This window comes from Rhinopithecus bieti, unplaced genomic scaffold (assembly GCF_001698545.2).
Source record: "Rhinopithecus bieti isolate Rb0 unplaced genomic scaffold, ASM169854v2 scaffold_40368, whole genome shotgun sequence".
NCBI lineage: Eukaryota > Metazoa > Chordata > Mammalia > Primates > Cercopithecidae > Rhinopithecus > Rhinopithecus bieti.
This window is the reverse complement of record NW_016817546.1, coordinates 3,470,662-3,487,200: the sequence shown is the minus strand read 5'-3', so window position 1 is coordinate 3,487,200 and position 16,539 is coordinate 3,470,662. Positions and strand designations below refer to the sequence as shown.

General features: G+C 56.0%; 1 protein-coding gene across 6 annotated transcripts; it reads left to right on the top strand.

Moving 5' to 3' along the window:
• The first annotated feature begins 3,386 nt into the window (after positions 1-3,386).
• On the top strand, positions 3,387-15,665 carry RNF207 (ring finger protein 207). Of its 6 annotated transcripts, none has more exons than XM_017856011.1 (19): positions 3,387-3,430; positions 4,015-4,141; positions 4,375-4,565; positions 5,218-5,350; positions 6,743-6,887; positions 6,977-7,058; positions 7,130-7,205; positions 7,290-7,415; positions 7,795-7,841; positions 8,085-8,157; positions 8,229-8,297; positions 8,729-8,797; positions 8,880-8,977; positions 9,727-9,913; positions 10,094-10,279; positions 10,547-10,598; positions 10,931-11,048; positions 14,372-14,452; positions 15,338-15,665. In XM_017856011.1, the coding sequence occupies exons 3-19, from the start codon at positions 4,375-4,377 to the stop codon at positions 15,507-15,509; spliced, it is 1,905 nt and encodes a 634-aa protein (XP_017711500.1). In that variant the 5' UTR covers positions 3,387-3,430; positions 4,015-4,141; the 3' UTR covers positions 15,510-15,665. The 6 variants fall into 6 exon arrangements, 4 of the variants coding, with proteins under 4 accessions (XP_017711500.1, XP_017711502.1, XP_017711501.1 ...); XM_017856012.1 differs by lacking the exon at positions 3,387-3,430 and adding an exon at positions 3,503-3,811; XM_017856013.1 differs by lacking the exon at positions 4,015-4,141 and having other exon boundaries at positions 3,390-3,430.
• Positions 15,666-16,539: the final 874 nt, after the last annotated feature.

The following is a 16,539-nucleotide window of genomic DNA, read 5'->3' as shown; positions in this document are numbered from 1 at the left end:
TTTTGTTTTTNTTTTTTTTTTTTTTTTTTTTTTTTTGAAACAGGCTCTCACTCTGTTGCCCAGGCTAGAGTGCAGTGGTGGGAACATGGCTCACTGAAACCTTGACATCCTAGGCTCCAGCTATCCTCCCACCTCAGCCTCCTGAGTAGCTGGGACCACAGGTGTGCAACACCATGCCCAGCTGCATGTTTCATTTTTTTGTTTTGTTTTATTTTGTTTTGTTTTGTAGAGAGTTGGTGTCTCACTATGGCAATGTTGCCCAGGCTGATCTAGAACTCTTGGGCTAAAGCAATCCTCCTGCCTCAGCTTCCCAAAGCACTAGGATTACAGGTGGGAGCCATCACAGGCTCCTTTCGTCCTTATCTACTCTTGATCTTTAGACAAGACCCATGCTCTTCCCTTTAAATATGACTCCCCATGCCAATGTGTGCAGCCTCTAGCCCTCCCTGGACTCCCCACAAGTGCAGCCAGTGGCATCCTTGGCATCTCTAGACTAGTGTCCCGTAGATCACCCTCACCCCCATGAGCCCATTCTCACCTCTTCACCCTCACCCCCACCTCCCCACACTCAAACCCTCATCCGTCACCCCACACCCCTGCCCTGCCCCCACCTCTCCAGCCTCACCCCCATCCTCCATCCTCACTCCCATCCCATGTTCAGCACCACTCCCCACCCTGAGCTCTTTCATCTGCAACCACATTGATCTTCTAGTCTCTAAATGTCTTCCCATTTCTGGGGCTTTGCACTTGTTCTTGCCTCTGCTTGGAACTTTTCCCAGCTTTTCTTTTTTTTTGTTTTTCTTTTGAGACAGGGTCTTACTCTGTCACCTAGGTGGGACTGCAGAGGTGCAGTGACAGCTCACTGCAGCCTCAACCGCCTGGCTCAAGCAATCCTTCCACCTCAGCCTCTCAAGTAGCTGGGACTACAAGCGGGAGCCACCATACCCAGCTAAGTTTTAGTATTTTTTATAGACAGGGGGAGTCTTGCTATGTTGCCCAAGTTGGTCTCGAACTCCTGGGTTCAAGAGATTCACCCACGCTGGCCTCCCAAAGTGCTGGGATTACGGGTGCGAGCCACTGTGCCCAGCCTTCCCGGCTTTTCTTAATTTCTTAACCTCTGGGGGTCTCAAGCTCAGTTCCCCCTCTCTGCTCGTGGTTACCTAGTGTGGTCCTCAGCTCGAGCCCCTCCCAGCTGCCCTCCATCGCATCATCCTTATTTATTTATTTAATTTTTTAGGTGGAATCTCGCTCTGTCACCCAGGCAGGAGTGCAGTGGCACCATCTCGATTCTACTGCCTCAGCCTCGCAAGAGTAGCTGGGATTACAGGCATGCACCGCTACACCCAGCTAATTTTTTTTTTTTTTTTTTTTTTTTTTTTTTTGACACAGAGGTCTCACTCTCACTCAGGCTGGAGTGCAATGGCGTGATCTTGGCTCACTGCAACCTCCACCTGCCAGGTTCAAGTAATTCTCCTGCCTCAGCCTCCCGAGTAGCTGGGACTCCAGGTGCGTGCCCCCATGCCTGGCTAATTTTTTGTATTTTTAGTAGAGACAGGGTTTCACCATGCTAGCCAGGCTGGTCTCGAACTCCTGATCTTGTGATCCACCTGCCTCGGTCTCCCAAAGTGCTGGGATAACAGGCATGAGCCACCGCGCCTGGCTAATTTTTGTATGTTTAGTAGGGATGGGGTTTCACCATGTTGGCCAGGTTGGTCTCGAACTCCTGACCTCAGGGTGATCCACCCACCTCAGGTTCCCAAAGCTGGGATTACAGGTATGAGCCATGGCACCTGGCCTATCATCCTTATGATTTTCTTCCAAGCATTTAATGCAGCCTGTCATTATTTGTTTATTTGTGTACTTGATTAACCTTGGCTGGTGTGTTCCCTTCTATGTGCCCATGGTAGATGCTCCATAAATACTAGTTGAACAGATGCAGACATGAATGAATGGATGAACGAAGCACTCAACTCCTACTGGGAAACTAATGCATCGTAAGAGTGTTGTCCAGATTAAATGAGTTAATATAAATTAAACAGCTTAGGCCAGGCACAGTGGCTCACGCCTGTAATCCCAGCACTTTGGGAGGCCAAGGCAGGCAGAGTGCTTGAGCCCAGGAGTTGGAGACCAGCCTGGGCAACATGGCAAAATCCCCAATGTGTGCAGCACATTGTACTTTTTATTTTTTTACTAAAAATACAAAAAAAAAAAAAAAAAGGCTGGATTCAGTGGCTCACACCTGTAATCCTAGCACTTTGGGAGGCCAAGGTGGGCGGATCACCTGAGGTCAGGAGTTCAAGACCAGCCTGGCCAACATGGTGAAACCCCATCTCTACTAAAAATACAAAAAATTACCTGGGCCTGGTGGCGTGCAGCTGTAATCCCAGCTACTCGGGAGGCTAAGGCAGGAAAATCACTTGAACCCGGGAGGCAGAGGTTGCAGTGAGCCGAGATCATGCCACTGCACTCCAGCCTGGGCAACAAGAGCGAAACTCCGTCTCAAAAATAAGAAAAAGAAAAAAACAAAATTAGCCAGGCGTGGTGGTGCGCGGCTGTAGTCCCAGCTACTTGGGAGGCTGAAGTGGAAGGAAACGGAGGCTGCAGTGAGATATGATCGCGCCACTGCGCTCCAGCCTGGACGACAGAGATCCTGTCTTAAACAAAACAAAACGAAAACAGCTCAAATATCTCCGAGTTTTTTCTAAGCCTTTATTGAGCACTACTGTGGGTCAGGCTCTGGGCTTGACTTTGTAATTGCAAGAGGGGCAGAAACGGGCTGCTCTTAGGACACTCAGGATAACACAGGCAGGAAGCGAGGGCATGCTGGAGAAAACGCTGGGATCAACACGCATCTGCCAGGCCCAGACGGCAGAGGGGGCACTGCTGGAAAGGCCGGGAGCCTCCCCTCTCAACCTCCCACCCAAACCCATCCCACTTTTGGGAACTTGGCAGGCAATGAGGATGGGGCCTTAATTAAGTGGACGCCCAGTATGTGTATTTCACGGGCATTATTCCACTGGGGCCTCCGCCCATTATCAGGACATCGGTTCTATTTTAACCCAGCGCTGAGGCTCTGAGAGGTCTGTAACATGGCCAAGAGCTCACAACCAGCGAAAGGCAGGGCTAGGATTCCAGGGCGTCTCACTCCGCCTCCCAAGTGCTGGTGGAGGGGCGTCCGCTGCTCTCTGGCGCCCGCAATTGGCCGCCGAGGAAATGCGGCTGCGATGACCTGTTCAGACTCAAATCGGATGGAAGAGCAGGGAATAGCGGCGGTGGGGGTGGGGTCTGGACTTTTTTTTTTTTTTTTTTTTTTGAGACAGAGTCTCGCTCTGTCGCCCAGGCTGGAGTGCAGTGGCGGGATCTCCGCTCACTGCAACCTCCGCCGACCGGGTTCAAGCAGTTCTGTCTCAGCCTCCCAAATGGACTGCAGGTGAGCGGCCACGCCTGGCTAATTTTTGTATTTTTAGTAGATACGGGGTTTCGCCACGTTGGCCAGGCTGGTCTCGATCTCCTGACCTTAAGCGATCTGCCCGCCTCAGCCTCCCAAAGTGCCGGAATTACAGACGTAAGCCACGGCGGCCGCCCCTACACCCTTGAAGGCCCCGCAGCCAAGGTCCTCTGGCCCCGCTCTGCGCGGCGCTCTGGTCTTGGGGCTCGGGACTCTGTTATCCCGGGCAGGGGCCAGTCCGACCCTTTCACCCTTGCCTGGCACCGTCCTTGGAGCCTTGGCGTCCTAGCTTCTCCTCCCCGCGGGCTGGGGATGAAGTAGCCGAGCCAGAACCAGAGCGCAAAGCAGATGGCGAGCGCCGAGGTCGGTTCGGCCCCGCCGGGCCGTAAGGCAGCAGCCACCGTGGGGAAGGTGGATGCCGGAAGGGGCGTCTCCTGCGGGTCATCCAGAGGACACCCGGCGGGGAATTCCGAGGGTGGGAGTGAAGAGAGGTAGGAGAGGCCAGGGCAGAGGGAGGCCCCGCGTAGGATAGGAACCCATCGCCCGGTGCGGGCCTGACCTTCCAGGGCCGGCAACTCCTCGGCAGAGCGGCAGCGCGGGGTCTCAGAGCGCGGCTCGGAGCCGCACTAGGAGCGCTGGACGGTGGGGGAGAAGCTCGGAGGGCGGGTAGCTCCCAGTAAAGCGGCCTAGCGGGTAGGTACAGGGCCCCTCCCCTCGCTAGTCCTCACTGCCTAGTCTCCCTGCGCCGGGGCGCTCCAGGCCCCAGCCCTAACCCGGGCCCTAGCGGCTCCCCACTCCGTGATCTCTGGACGCCCCGTCGGGTCCAGACGCGACAGGGAGGGCGCGGGCGACCGGGCAGAGGGGCTGCGGGAGTTCAAGCGGGGCTCCGTGCGCGCCCCAGCCGCCCGCCTGTGCTGTCCCTGCAGATGTCGGGAGCTATCTTCCGGCCCCTGGAGGGCCCGAGCTCCCTGGACGCCCCGAGCGTCCACCCGCTGGTGTGCCCGCTGTGCCACGTGCAGTACGAGCGCCCGTGTCTTCTGGACTGCTTCCACGACTTCTGCGCCGGCTGTCTGCGTGGCCGCGCGACTGAAGGCCGCCTCACCTGCCCGTTGTGCCAGTAAGTGTCCCAAAGTTCCCAAAGACCCCCCAGACGCCATCCCCGCAGCCCAAGGTTGGCTCTGCCCGAGCTGGGACCCAGGTGCCAGGAGAGTAAGGCTCCAACTTTAGGCAGAACGACTGGGAGATGCTGCACCCAGTCCTTAGCTCTCCTGGCCAGAAGTTGCAGGCTTCAGCCCACTTTATAGATCAGCTTAACTGAGGCCTGGAGATTGCAGTTACTGGCCCAAGACCTCCCATCAAAAGTCAGGAGGTAGGGGTGGAGCTCCAGCACTGGTCAAGACACTCCCAGTAACTCGCTTTGGGTCTTAGAAGTCTTAGGTCCACAAAACCACAGTTACAGTTATGTGGACTCAGGGAACCCAGGAGTGGCTCTGATTTGTCCAATGTTGTGAGAGGATGCTAAGGGGCAGCTTCTGCTTTTGATACTAGGGGCACCAACCCCACTGTCTGCAGGAGTGCCCAGAACTGGGCAAGGGTAGGGACCAGGGCAGGGTGAGCGCTGGCTGTGATATTTATAGCAAACCCCAGAGCTGTGGTGCACCCCACCTCCCAGCACAGCTATTTGTAGCTCCAGCCTGGAATGTGAGGGGTGGGGGTGGGGAGCTTTGGGGAAGGGGTGTCAGAATCTCAGGGCCTGGGCTTCTCTGCAGACACCAGACGGTGGTGAAGGGTCCTAGCGGGCTCCCACCGGTGGACCGGCTGCTGCAGTTCCTGGTGGACAGCTCGGGGGATGGCGTGGAGGCGGTGCGCTGTGCCAACTGTGACCTGGAGTGCAGCGAGCAGGCAGGGGCGGCGGGGCGGGCGGGTGAGGAGTAGAGGGTACCAGGTTACATAGTCCCCAGTGCTTGCACATGCACCCAGCATATCTTCAGAGGATGACTTGGCAGTGGATTCTCCAGCACCTCCCTAGGGCATGTTGGCCCCGAATGTGAACCCCTTTATACCAGTGGGGAGACTGAGGTCCAGAACAAGGGACTTGAGCCAGTGTCCAGACAGTGGCAGAAGCTAAGGCCATTCGATCTGGGGAGAACTCACTGATCCCCAATTCAGGGTGGAGTTGTGGACCTGCACAGGAAAGGCAGTCCAGTTTGCAGGCCTGGGCTGACCCTGAAGGGCCTCTGCTACCCAAGTGGCATAGAAGCAGCTACAGCCCAGGGGAGGTGGGGACAGCATGCTGTTCCCTCTGGGCTGTAAAGGGCACGGGGGACTCTGGCCTGTGGAGGCTGGAAAATGTATCGGGAATCCCAGGAGGACGGCCCGACTGGGGCAAAAGCTCCAGCCTTCTGGGCAAGTGCTGAGAAATGTGTGACCCAGAGGTACAGAGAGGATTAGCAGGAGGTAGGAACTGCAGGTAGGGCCTGTTATGTCAACCATTGCATGTGTCCATACCAGGGCTGCAAGCCAAGCCCTAGACTCCAGCCCTGGGTCTGGCTTGGAGACAAGAACCTTAAAGCTCTCACTGCTCTTCCCCTCCCCCGCTCAGGTGTGACTCCAGACTGCCAGGGTGTTCACCACCTTTTGGCCACTACTGAGTGTGCCAGGAGGGCCGTGACAGGCCTTCACACCCCTTTTGTTGCAGGTAAAAATATATATATATTTATTTTATTTTATTTTTTTTGAGACGGAGTCTTGCTTTATTGCCCAGGCTGGAATGCAGTGGCGCCAACTTGACTCACTGCAACCTCCGCCTCCCGGGTTCAAGTGATTCTTCTGCCTCAGCCTCCTGAGGAGCTGGGACTTCAGGCACCCGCCACCATGCCCGGCTAATTTTTGTATTTTTATTAGAGACAGAGTTTCGCCATGTTGGCCAGGCTGATCTCCGAGCTCCTGACCTCAGGTGATCCGCCCACCTCGGCCTCCCAAATTGTTGGGATTACAAGCGTGAGCCACCGCACCCCGCCTCGGTGAAATGTTTTATAAAGGCAGTTTCTGCCCTCTCCTCCTGTCCCCCACCCCACTCCACGGACCTACTTAATCAGCCTCTGAGCAGCAGTGCCCTCATCTGTAAACCGGGTATATCAGAGCGCCAAGTGCCTAGATTACAGGAAAGGGCTGCGTTTAGCCGCGCACTCCGCCACGGCTGGGACAAACACACGCAATGACACCCGGCGGCTGCGGTTCCCGCGCCGGCCGCGGTCGGGCTCTGGCGCTCCTGAGCCCGCGCTCGGCCCGCAGGACGTGGAGACCACGTACTTCTGCAACACGTGCGGACAGCCCCTGTGCGCGCGCTGCCGCGATGAGACGCACCGAGCACGCATGTTCGCGCGCCACGACATCGTGGCCCTGGGTCAGCGAAGCCGCGACGTGCCCCAGAAGTGCAGTGAGTGAGGCTTGCGGGACCAAGGACCTGGAGGTGGGAACAGGGCGGGCACTGCCCGGAGCCCTCACCACCGCCCGCTGCCCCCGCAGCGCTGCACGCAGAGCCCTACCTCCTGTTCTCCACCGACAAGAAGTTGCTGTTGTGCATCCGTTGCTTCCGCGACATGCAGGGGTGCGTAGAGGGGGCGCGAGGGGAGGAGGCTGGGGGCGGCCGGAGCGGGCCTCACCCGCCGCCAACCTCAGGGAGAGCCGGGCGCACTGCGTGGACCTGGAATCGGCTTACGTGCAGGGCTGCGAGCGGCTGGAGCAGGCGGTGCTGGTGAGCGCAGGGGTCTGGCGCGCGGGGGCGGGGGTGTGGGGCCGCGCGGCGGCGCTCGCGAGCCTGACCCCGCCCTGTCCCCAGGCCGTGAAGGCCCTGCAGACGGCCACGCGGGAGGCCATCGCGCTGCTGCAGGCCATGGTGGAGGAGGTGCGGCACAGCGCTGCCGAGGAGGAGAACGCTATCCACGCCCTCTTCGGCAGCATGCAGGTGAGGGATGGGGTTGGGGAATAAACGACCCAGCGGGGAACTGGCGACACAGGGCCAGTCCCTAGGCCTTGTGGATTTCCAGTGTAGTGGGGCAGCAGGCCTTGCACCAAGCACTTTCCTGGAGTTGCTAGGACAACTGGGAGGGGAAACCAGGGCCTGCTCCAGGCTGGTGGTGGGGATGTGAGGTGGTCAGGAAGGACTTCCCTGGGGAGGTGACATTTAAGGTGAGAGGACCCAAGCCCTCAGGCAGTGGATGCAGGGCTGGTAGGTTGGAGAACTACCTAGCGTAACCAGCAGGTGGCGGGGGTCCGGGGGTAGGCATGGTGGGAGGTGGCAGGGCTGGGGCACAAATCAAGAGCATGCTCGCCATCTCTCCCAGGAGAGGCTGGCAGAGAGGAAAGAAGTGCTGCTGCAGGCTGTGCAGAGGTGAGTTGTGGGGAGGAGGGCTTGCTTCCCTTGAAACCCCTTGGCCTCCATGCCCTCAGCTCCGAACCTGGGCATTCCACCCTGAGGAGCGAGACATCCGAATGTCCTCCCAGCTAAGGAGGGCAGCATGGCTCAGCGTGCAGAGAAGGGGTTCAGGGACGAACATGTGAAGATGGCTGGGGGGATGGAACTGCCCGTCCCTGCTCCTGGCCCCCTGGAGACCAGGCAGCCCCCTTCCCCCAGCCAATATGAAGAGAAGAACAAGGCCTTCAAGGAGCAGCTCTCTCACTTGGCCACCTTGCTGCCCACCCTGCAGGTACAGGGAGCTTGGGGTGCAGTTGGGTCCCTCCTCCCCAGCCAGGCACTGAGCAGCGTCTCCTCCCCCAGGTCCACCTGGTCATCTGTTCCTCCTTCCTCAGCTTGGCCAACAAGGCTGAGTTCCTGGACCTGGGCTATGTGAGTCTCCTCTGCTCCTGCAGATGCCCCCTCCCCACCAGGAGCCCACCCTGTAGACCAAAGCCACCAACTCAGGAGTGGGCAGCCTGTCACCTGGAGCCTGGTCCAGGGGTCTCGGGACTGACCCCCTCCCAACTCCATCATCTGCAAACCAGTTAGGGCCACTGTTACAAGGACAGTGAAGCCAGGAAGGGGGCATGAGCCTCCGGTCCCCCATGGGGTGGAGTGACCACTGGAGTCCAGCTGCCCCCTCTCCTATGGATTTGCGGATGGGGTGGGGGGTTTGTCTGGATGAGTCCCAGAAGAGGGCTGGCACTGCTAAGGGACACCAAGTCAAGTGCCAAAGACAGATGTGTTTCGCCTCCATCTCCCCTCTTCCTGCCCCCGGCTGCCACACCTCCACCGGCCTGAGGCCCTCCTCACTACCACAGGAGCTGATGGAGAGGCTGCAGGGCATCGTCACACGGCCGTACCGCCTAAGGCCTGTGCGGAGCAGCAAGGTGTGCAGTGGCCTGGGTGGGCCAGGGTCGGGGGCCCCGCAGGGCAGTGGAGGCCACCTCATGACCCCATCCTGCTGCACAGATTGCCAGTGACCACCGAGCTGAGTTTGCACGCTGCCTGGAGCCGCTGCTGCTGCTGGGGACACGTCGGGTGGCAGCTGCTGCAAGTGGTGCTAACACGTGAGCGGCAACTGGGGAGGCCAGGCACAAGGTCCCCGACACTGAGGTGTGGGGGAGGGTGGGTGCTGAGAGGCCAGATCACCAGGGAAAAGCCACGTGCCACCCTTCCTTCCTCCATCCTTAGCTCGACACCCTCCCAGTACAGTGTCTGGGCACAGGGGGTGGCCAGGGCGAGTCCACTAAGTAGGGGAGCAGGAAGCCCTGGATCTGAAGTCCATGGCAGACCTGACTCGGAGCTCCGCTAAAGGAGAAGGGGAGGACTCAGGCCCCCAACCGCCACTGCAGCCTCCCCTGGGGTGGGGCACCTGGGGCTGGGCTGACCGCCTCCTAGGTGGCCTGAAGTCATAGGGGGCCTGATTCCTGGACTCATCTGGGGAGGAGTTAGGAGAAATGCTGAAACGGCATGTGTGTGCCCAGGGGCCCCAAAGACTAAAAGAGACTGGGCCCACACTTCCTGTGTCCAGCATAGAAGTGAACACACCGCTCACTCAGTCCTAGCCCTGGCAGCATTCCGATGGACTTGCTCTTGGCCCCACACCCTGGAACCCACTCCAGGGACTTTAAAAAATAGATGTGGATGTCCGGGTGAGGCCTTGCCGCAGGCTTTTCAAAGCTCCTGGTGGCTCTGCTGTGCTCCAGGTGGTGGAGAGGGCTGTGAGAGCCCCGAACAGTCCAGGGGGCTGCCCTGGGAGGCCAGGGGAGGGGCAGACTTCTGCACCCCCCTGCATCCACACTGGCTCTCTCCCCAGGCTGGCAGGGGGCTTAGGCCCCAAGGTGCTGATGGGGCCCCACTGCCCCTCCCCAGTAGGAAAGATGTCCGGGTCACCCGTCCAAAAGCCTACGCTGCACCGGTCCATCAGCACCAAGGTGCTGCTGGCAGAGGGCAAGAACACGCCCTTCACAGAGCACTGCCGCCACTATGAGGACTCCTACAGGGTGAGGGGGCAGGGATCTGCGGGGGGGGAGGGGAAATGTCCTAACCCACTCCTCCCCAAGGTACGCTCAGGGAAATCGAGTTGTCCCAGCTGCTGAACCTGGGAGCCATTCCTCCACCAAGACCCTGGCAGTAAAAACAGCCTAGGATGACCCACGCTCTCACACAGCCTCTCTGTGAAGCATCTGCAGGCGGAGATGCAGAGCCTAAAGGACCAGGTACAGGAGCTGCACCGAGACCTCACCAAGCACCACTCGCTCATCAAGGCGGAGATCATGGGAGATGTCCTGAGCAAGTCCCTGCAACTGGACATGCAGATCGCCTCGGAGCACACCTCCTTAGAGGGCATGAGGGTCGTCTTCCAGGAGGTAGCCTTCCCAGGGACTCTTAACTCCAGTCCCACCTGTCAGGGGACACCTGGGCTACCCCAAGACAGTAAGCAGGGAAAGAGGACCTGGCTTGTGCCCTACAGGACTCTCATGTGGCAGGGTCTGGAACCTGGGAGTCTTTGCTGCTTGGAATCACGTGGACCTGGCTGGGGGGTGCTTTGTAGATCTGAGTAGCTAGAGATAGCAGAGCCAGCACTGTAAATTCCAGCTCACTGCCACATCCAATGTCCAGCTTTTCTCTTTCAGATTTGGGAGGAATCCTATCAGCAAGTGGCTAATGAGCAGGAGATTTATGAAGGTTCCAGGAAGTTGGCTGCTGCGTGAACCCCCTGTCCCCGAGCTAACCCACATGCTAGCAGGGGAGGAAGTCAGGGTCGGCCACTAACCAGATGCAAATACCCACACTCCTCACCTTAGCGTTTGACTGTGCCTCCTGGCTGCTAACCAGCCCCAAATGATGCATGTGGGGTCAGGACTCATTGAATAGAATGCCCCCACCAAGTGCCTCACTCTTTAATTAGAAGTCATCATGGAAATGGTCCGGATATTTAGATGGTGGCTGGCTTGAGTAAAAACCTGAAGCCATGTGCTTCAGGATTAAGACCCCATGCTCTGGCCTTGGCCCCACAGCCCAGCTCCATGACCTTCTCCAGCTGAGGCAGGAGAATGCCTACCTGACCACCATCACCAAGCAGATCACGCCCTACGTCCGCTCCATTGCCAAGGTGAAGGAGCGGCTGGAGCCCAGGTGAGGCCAAGAGGTGTTCCCAGGGCCACTGAGACTCTTCAGAATGTGCTTGGGGACTGGGTGCGGTGGCTCACACCTGTAATCCTAGCACTTTGGGAGGCTGAGGTGGGCAGATTACCTGAGGTCAGCAGTTCCAGACCAGACTGGCCAACATGGTGGAACCCCATCTCTACTAAAAATACAAAAATTAGTCATGCATGGTGGCTCATGCCTGTAATCCCAGCTACTGGGGAGGCTGAGCCACGAGAATTGCTTGAACCTGGGAGGTGGAGGCAGAGGTTGCAGTGAGTTGAGATCACACTACTGCATTACAGCCTGGGCGACACGGTGAGACCTTGTCTCAAAAAAAAAAAAATGCGTGGGAAAGGTGCCACACCCACAGGACCCCATTCAGGGAAGTCAGCTGGCCAGGTCATGCGGGTTCAGCTGGGGCATCTGGTCGGACCAGGTGCCGGACATTTGCAAAAGCGTAGTCACAGTGAGTGGGCTGCTCTGAGTTTCTGCTTTTAGGATCATAGTTGGTCCCTCCAACCCTCAAGAGTAGGTCAAAGCAGAAGGCACTTCCTAAGGGTGTCACGAGGGTCCTGCTGGGCTGATCCACGCGACAGGACGTGGAGGAGAGGGCAGGAACTTCATCAATGTAAGACAGGCCAAGTCTGTGCAGAGTTCTGACCAGGGTCTCTCAGCACTGTACTCAGGCATCAACGGGGTTCCAGTGTCAGAGGGATCTTGGTGGCAAGTCTTCAGTGTTCCCGTCTCTGAGTCACTGGGCCCCAGGGTAGACTGGTTGCCCTGTAGGTCTAGGGAATGACTGGAACCTGGGCTCTCCCTTCACCACCCATGTGGTGACGTGCCTGTCAGGTTTTGGGGGAGCCCACCTCCTGGTAACTTCTTGAGAAAGAGTGCGAAGGAGGTGCGTGTTTGGGGTAGCATGGGTCTGACAATGCCTCCATTCTAGCTTCACACCTGACAGTTTCACTGGGTATCAAATTCTAGATTGGAAATTCTAGATTGGGAAGAATTCTCCTTCAAAGGCATTGCTCTCTCGCTCTCTTATCTTCTAGCTTCCATGGTTGTTGTTCATGAAGTCTGAAGGCGCTCAGACTCCTAACCTTGTAATGCGACCTACTAATTCTCTGTGGAAGCTTGTAAAATCTTCTCTTTGCTCCCAGTGTTCTCAGATTTCACTTTGGTGAGAGTCTATTTCCATCCATTAGGTTGGATACTGGCAGGCCCTTTCAATCTGAAAATTCATGCTCTTCAGTTCTGGCATATTTCTTTTTTCTTTCTTTCTTTTTGAGATGGAGTCTCGCTCTGTCACCGAGGCTGGAGTGCAGTGGCATGATCTTGGCTCACTGCAACCTTCACCTCCGGGGTTCAAATGATTCTCCTGCCTCAGCCTCCCAAGTAGCTGGGATTACAGGTGCGTGCCAACACACCTTGCTAATATTTTTTTCCTTTTTTTTTTTTTACACCTTGCTAATTTTTGTATTTTTAGTAGAGATGGAGTTTTGGCAAGTTCGCCAGGCTGGAATATTTCTTTTTTTTCTTTTTTTTTTGAGACGGAGTCTCGCTCTGTCGCCCAGGCTAGAGTGCAGTGGTGCGATCTTGGCTCACTGCAAGCTCCGCCTCCCAGGTTCACGCCATTCTCCTGCCTCATCCTCCCGAGTAGCTGGGACCACAGGCGCCCGCTACCGCGCCCAGCTAATTTTTTGTATTTTTAATAAAGACAGCATTTCACCGTGTTTGCCAGGATGGTCTCGATCTCCTGACCTTGTGATCAGCCCACCTAGGCTTCCCAAAGTGCTGGGATTACAGGTGTGAGCCACTGTACCTGGCCTTTTTTTTGTATTTTAGTAGAGACAGGGGTTTCACTATGTTGGCCAGGATGGTCTTGATCTCCTGACCTTGTGATCCATCCGCCTTGCCCTCCCAAAGTGCTGGGATTATAGGCATGAGCCACTGCTCCCGGCCTCTTTTTCAATTTGTTGATTTCTTCACTTTTCTTTTGGAATTCCTGTTGTTGGATATTGGCTCCCCTGGGCTGGCCCTCTAATTTACCTTTTCTGTCCCATTTCCCTTTTTTTTTTTTTTGGATGGAGTTTCACTCTTGTTGCCCAGGCTGGAGAGAAATGGTGCGATCTTGGCTCACTGCAACCTCCGCCTACTTGGTTCAAGCTATTCTCCTGCCTTAGCCTCCTGAGCAGGTGGGATTACAGGCTTGTGTCACCACACCCGGCTAATTTTGTATTTTTAGTAAAGACGGGGTTTCTCCATGTTGGTCAGGCTGGTCTTGAACTCCCGACCTCAGGTGATCTGCCCTCCTCGGCCTCCCAAAGTGCTGGGATTACAGGTGTGAGCCCCCGCGCCCGGCCCTTTTTTTTTTTTTGAGATGGGGTCTTGCCATGTTACCCAAGCTGGTTTTGAAATTCCTGGTCTCAAGTGATCCTCCCGCCTCAGCCTCCCAAAGTGCTGGGATTCCAGGCGTGAGCCACCGTGCCAGGCCTCTTTATCTTCCATTAAGTAGTTCATTTCTGCTATCTTGTTTTGCATTTCCAACAGCTCCTTCTGTACCTGTTTCTTTTGATGGTATCCTGTTGTTTCATGGACGCAGTATCTTACCCCTGTGAGGCCGACGGTTTTTTTCCTTTTGGAAATTTTCTGCCTGAAGTGTTTCCTCCCAGTTGCTTTTTGCTTGTGAAGGTCTTTGTTTGTTTGAGACAGTCTCGCTCTGTCGCCCAGGCTGGAGTGGAATGGTGTCAATCTCAGCTCACTGCAGCCTCCACCTCCCACGTTCAATCGATTCTTGTGCCTCAGCCTCCAGAGTAGCTGGGATTACAGGTGTGCACCACCACGCCCTCTAAGCTTGTGTAGGTTTCTGTCTTCCAGGCTGAAGGTTTTTCTCAGATGTCAGGTTACCCCTTGAGCATCTGCTCATATTAGCAGCGGGGCAGGGTTGGAGCCATGAGGCAGATTGGAAGCTCTGAGCACAAGGGTGGTACACTTGCAGAGGCCTTCCCCACTCCACCTGGATTAAGGCAGGTCCCCCTGGCGCCCTGCACCACACACCCTTCCCTCCCTCAGCGTGTCTGCCCCGACCAGTACACAGCTTCCATGAGGGCAGGGCCTGACCTCTCGTGCACACCATGCAGGCCTGGCCCTCGCCAACCGCTGGACCTTAGTAAATATTTGAGGAGCAAAAGAATGAAACGCTAGGTGGGTGCATGAGTGGTGGCAGAGTTTGGTTCTGAGGTTTCTGAGCTTAAGGCCGTGCAGCAGCTGGCTCTGCTCCCTTGAGATTCTGGTGCCCACTCTCTTGCCAGGTTTCAGGCACCCGTGGATGAGCAGTCAGAGTGTCTACAAAACACGCACGACGACAGCAGGAACAGCGCAGCCTCAGCCAGGTAAAGCGAGTCTTTTCACCAGAGAGTGGGCACGCGATGTGGCTTCTGAGGCCAACAGGATGACAAAGGAAACTCCAGGCTTTTCCCCTTTGGCTCCAGCTCTGGGACCCTGCTTGGGCCTCTTTGTAAAACTAGGGGTCAGAGAGGCTCCCAGCCCGGATGAGTAACTTAAACAAGGGACCTCATAGATAAAATAGGTGTTACTTTGATAGACAGGACCCCATTTTACCATTATAAACAGCCGTGGCTGCTGCCTGCGTCCAGTTTCACCACTAGGAGCTGCACATGCTGACGCTAGGGGACTCGGGTCACTGAAACAGGAAAATGACCGAGGACTGTTCCCCAGAGCCACAGTGTGCACCCCAATACCTGCCACAGGAAGAGACGGCTGTGCAGTAACACCTACGACACAGTCACAGGCTGATCTTTGTGTATTTTGCACTCAGGAAGACGTACTCAGTCACAGGGCAGAGGACAGCACTGTAGAATCAGAACTGGAAGAGCCTAGGGGTGTACAGAAGGTTGCTGAAGTGGCCAGAGTCACAACATGGCTGGTGATAGAGCAGAGTCTGGCCCCAGCCTCCCCTGCACAGCTGCCATTTATTAGCTCAGATGCTTCCAAATTCAAAATGCAATGTCACCAGAAACCACTGACACAGCCTGATGGTTCAACAACTCATAGCCATCCCCTGGGGACCGGCTCCTACTCAGAAGTCGACAAGATCCTTTCGGAGACAGAGCCTTCCTGGTTCTGAAGGCATGGTCACTCACTGAGGCCTTCCAGGAAGACGTTCCATTCTGAGAGCTTTGGCCCAAGTGGGTTTTAGTGCAGGGATACGGTGAAATGGGGGAGTGGGCTGGGCTCACATGACGCTGTCCCTTTAGGAATAACCCAGGAAGTGTCCCGGAAAAGAGAGAGAAGACGTCAGAGCCTAAAGGAAACAGCTGGGCTCCGAACGGCCTCTCGGAAGAGCCTCTACTCAAAAATAAGGATCATCACAGATCCAAACAGAAAAACAGGGGTGACATCCCCACATGGAGGGAACACCTGACTTAGCAAATGGGACAGGTCCCCAGGATCAGGCTCTTAGAGCAGGCACAAGACTGGGACACTGGTGAGAAGGTTGTTCCCATGGTTTTTAAAATTTTTTTTTTGAGACTGAGTTTCACTCTTTGTTGCCCAGGCTAGAGTGTAATGGCGCAATCTCAGCTCCCTGCAACCTCCGTCTCCTGGGTTCAAGCGATTCTCCTGCCACAGCCTCTCTAGTAGCTGGGATTACAGGTGCCTGCCACCATGCCCAGCTAATTTTTTTTGTATTTTTAGTAGAGATGGGGTTTCACCATGTTGGCCAAGCTGGTCTCGAACTCCAGACCTCAGGTGATCCATCTGTCTCAGCCTCCCAAAGTGCTGGGATTACAGGGGTGAGCCACCGTGCCTGGCCATTTTTTTTTTTTTTTTTTTTTTTAAGACAGAATTTCACTTTGTTGCCCAGGCTGGAGTGCAGTGGCACAATCTCTGGCTCTCCACAACCTCCGCCTCCCGGGTTCAAGCGATTCTCCTGCCTCAGCCTCCCGAGTAGCTGGGATTACAGGCATGTGCCACCACTCCCGGCTAATTTTTTGTATTTTTAGTAGAGACGGGGTTTCTCCATGTTGGTCAGGCTGTTCTCGAACTCCCGACCTCAGGTGATCCGCCCGCCTTGGCCTCCGAAAGTGCTGGGATTACAGGGATGAGCCACCATGCCCGGCTGTTTATTTCTTTAAAAGGTAATCATTTGTCAATAAAAAAACCCAGAGACTCTGACAGGCCATAATTTCAGGTTCTTTGGCTTGGGCAGTTTTGCTTTTCCCCATGTTTGCATGGTACGAAGTCTTCGTCCTTGTCACAGTAGCTTGGGATGACTCCCAGTCCACATGGAAAACATCAGGGAGTGGCCATCCAGCGAGAAATCCCTCGCTTGTTCCACACCTACACACCAAGCATCTGTGTGTTAGACCCTGTGCTGGGCAGTGTGGTCCGTCGGGGTGTGCCAGTTTGAGTTTTAGGTAACAAGATCCCACTGTTAACCTGGTGCTACTGGAAAGTT

Coding starts and splice junctions, on each gene's coding strand:
- RNF207 (XM_017856010.1), top strand. Junction 5,351..6,742: donor ACCTGGAGTGCAGCGAGCAG/GCAGGGGCGGCG, acceptor CTCGGCCCGCAG/GACGTGGAGACCACGTACTT. Junction 9,914..10,093: donor ACTATGAGGACTCCTACAGG/GTGAGGGGGCAG, acceptor CTCTCTGTGAAG/CATCTGCAGGCGGAGATGCA.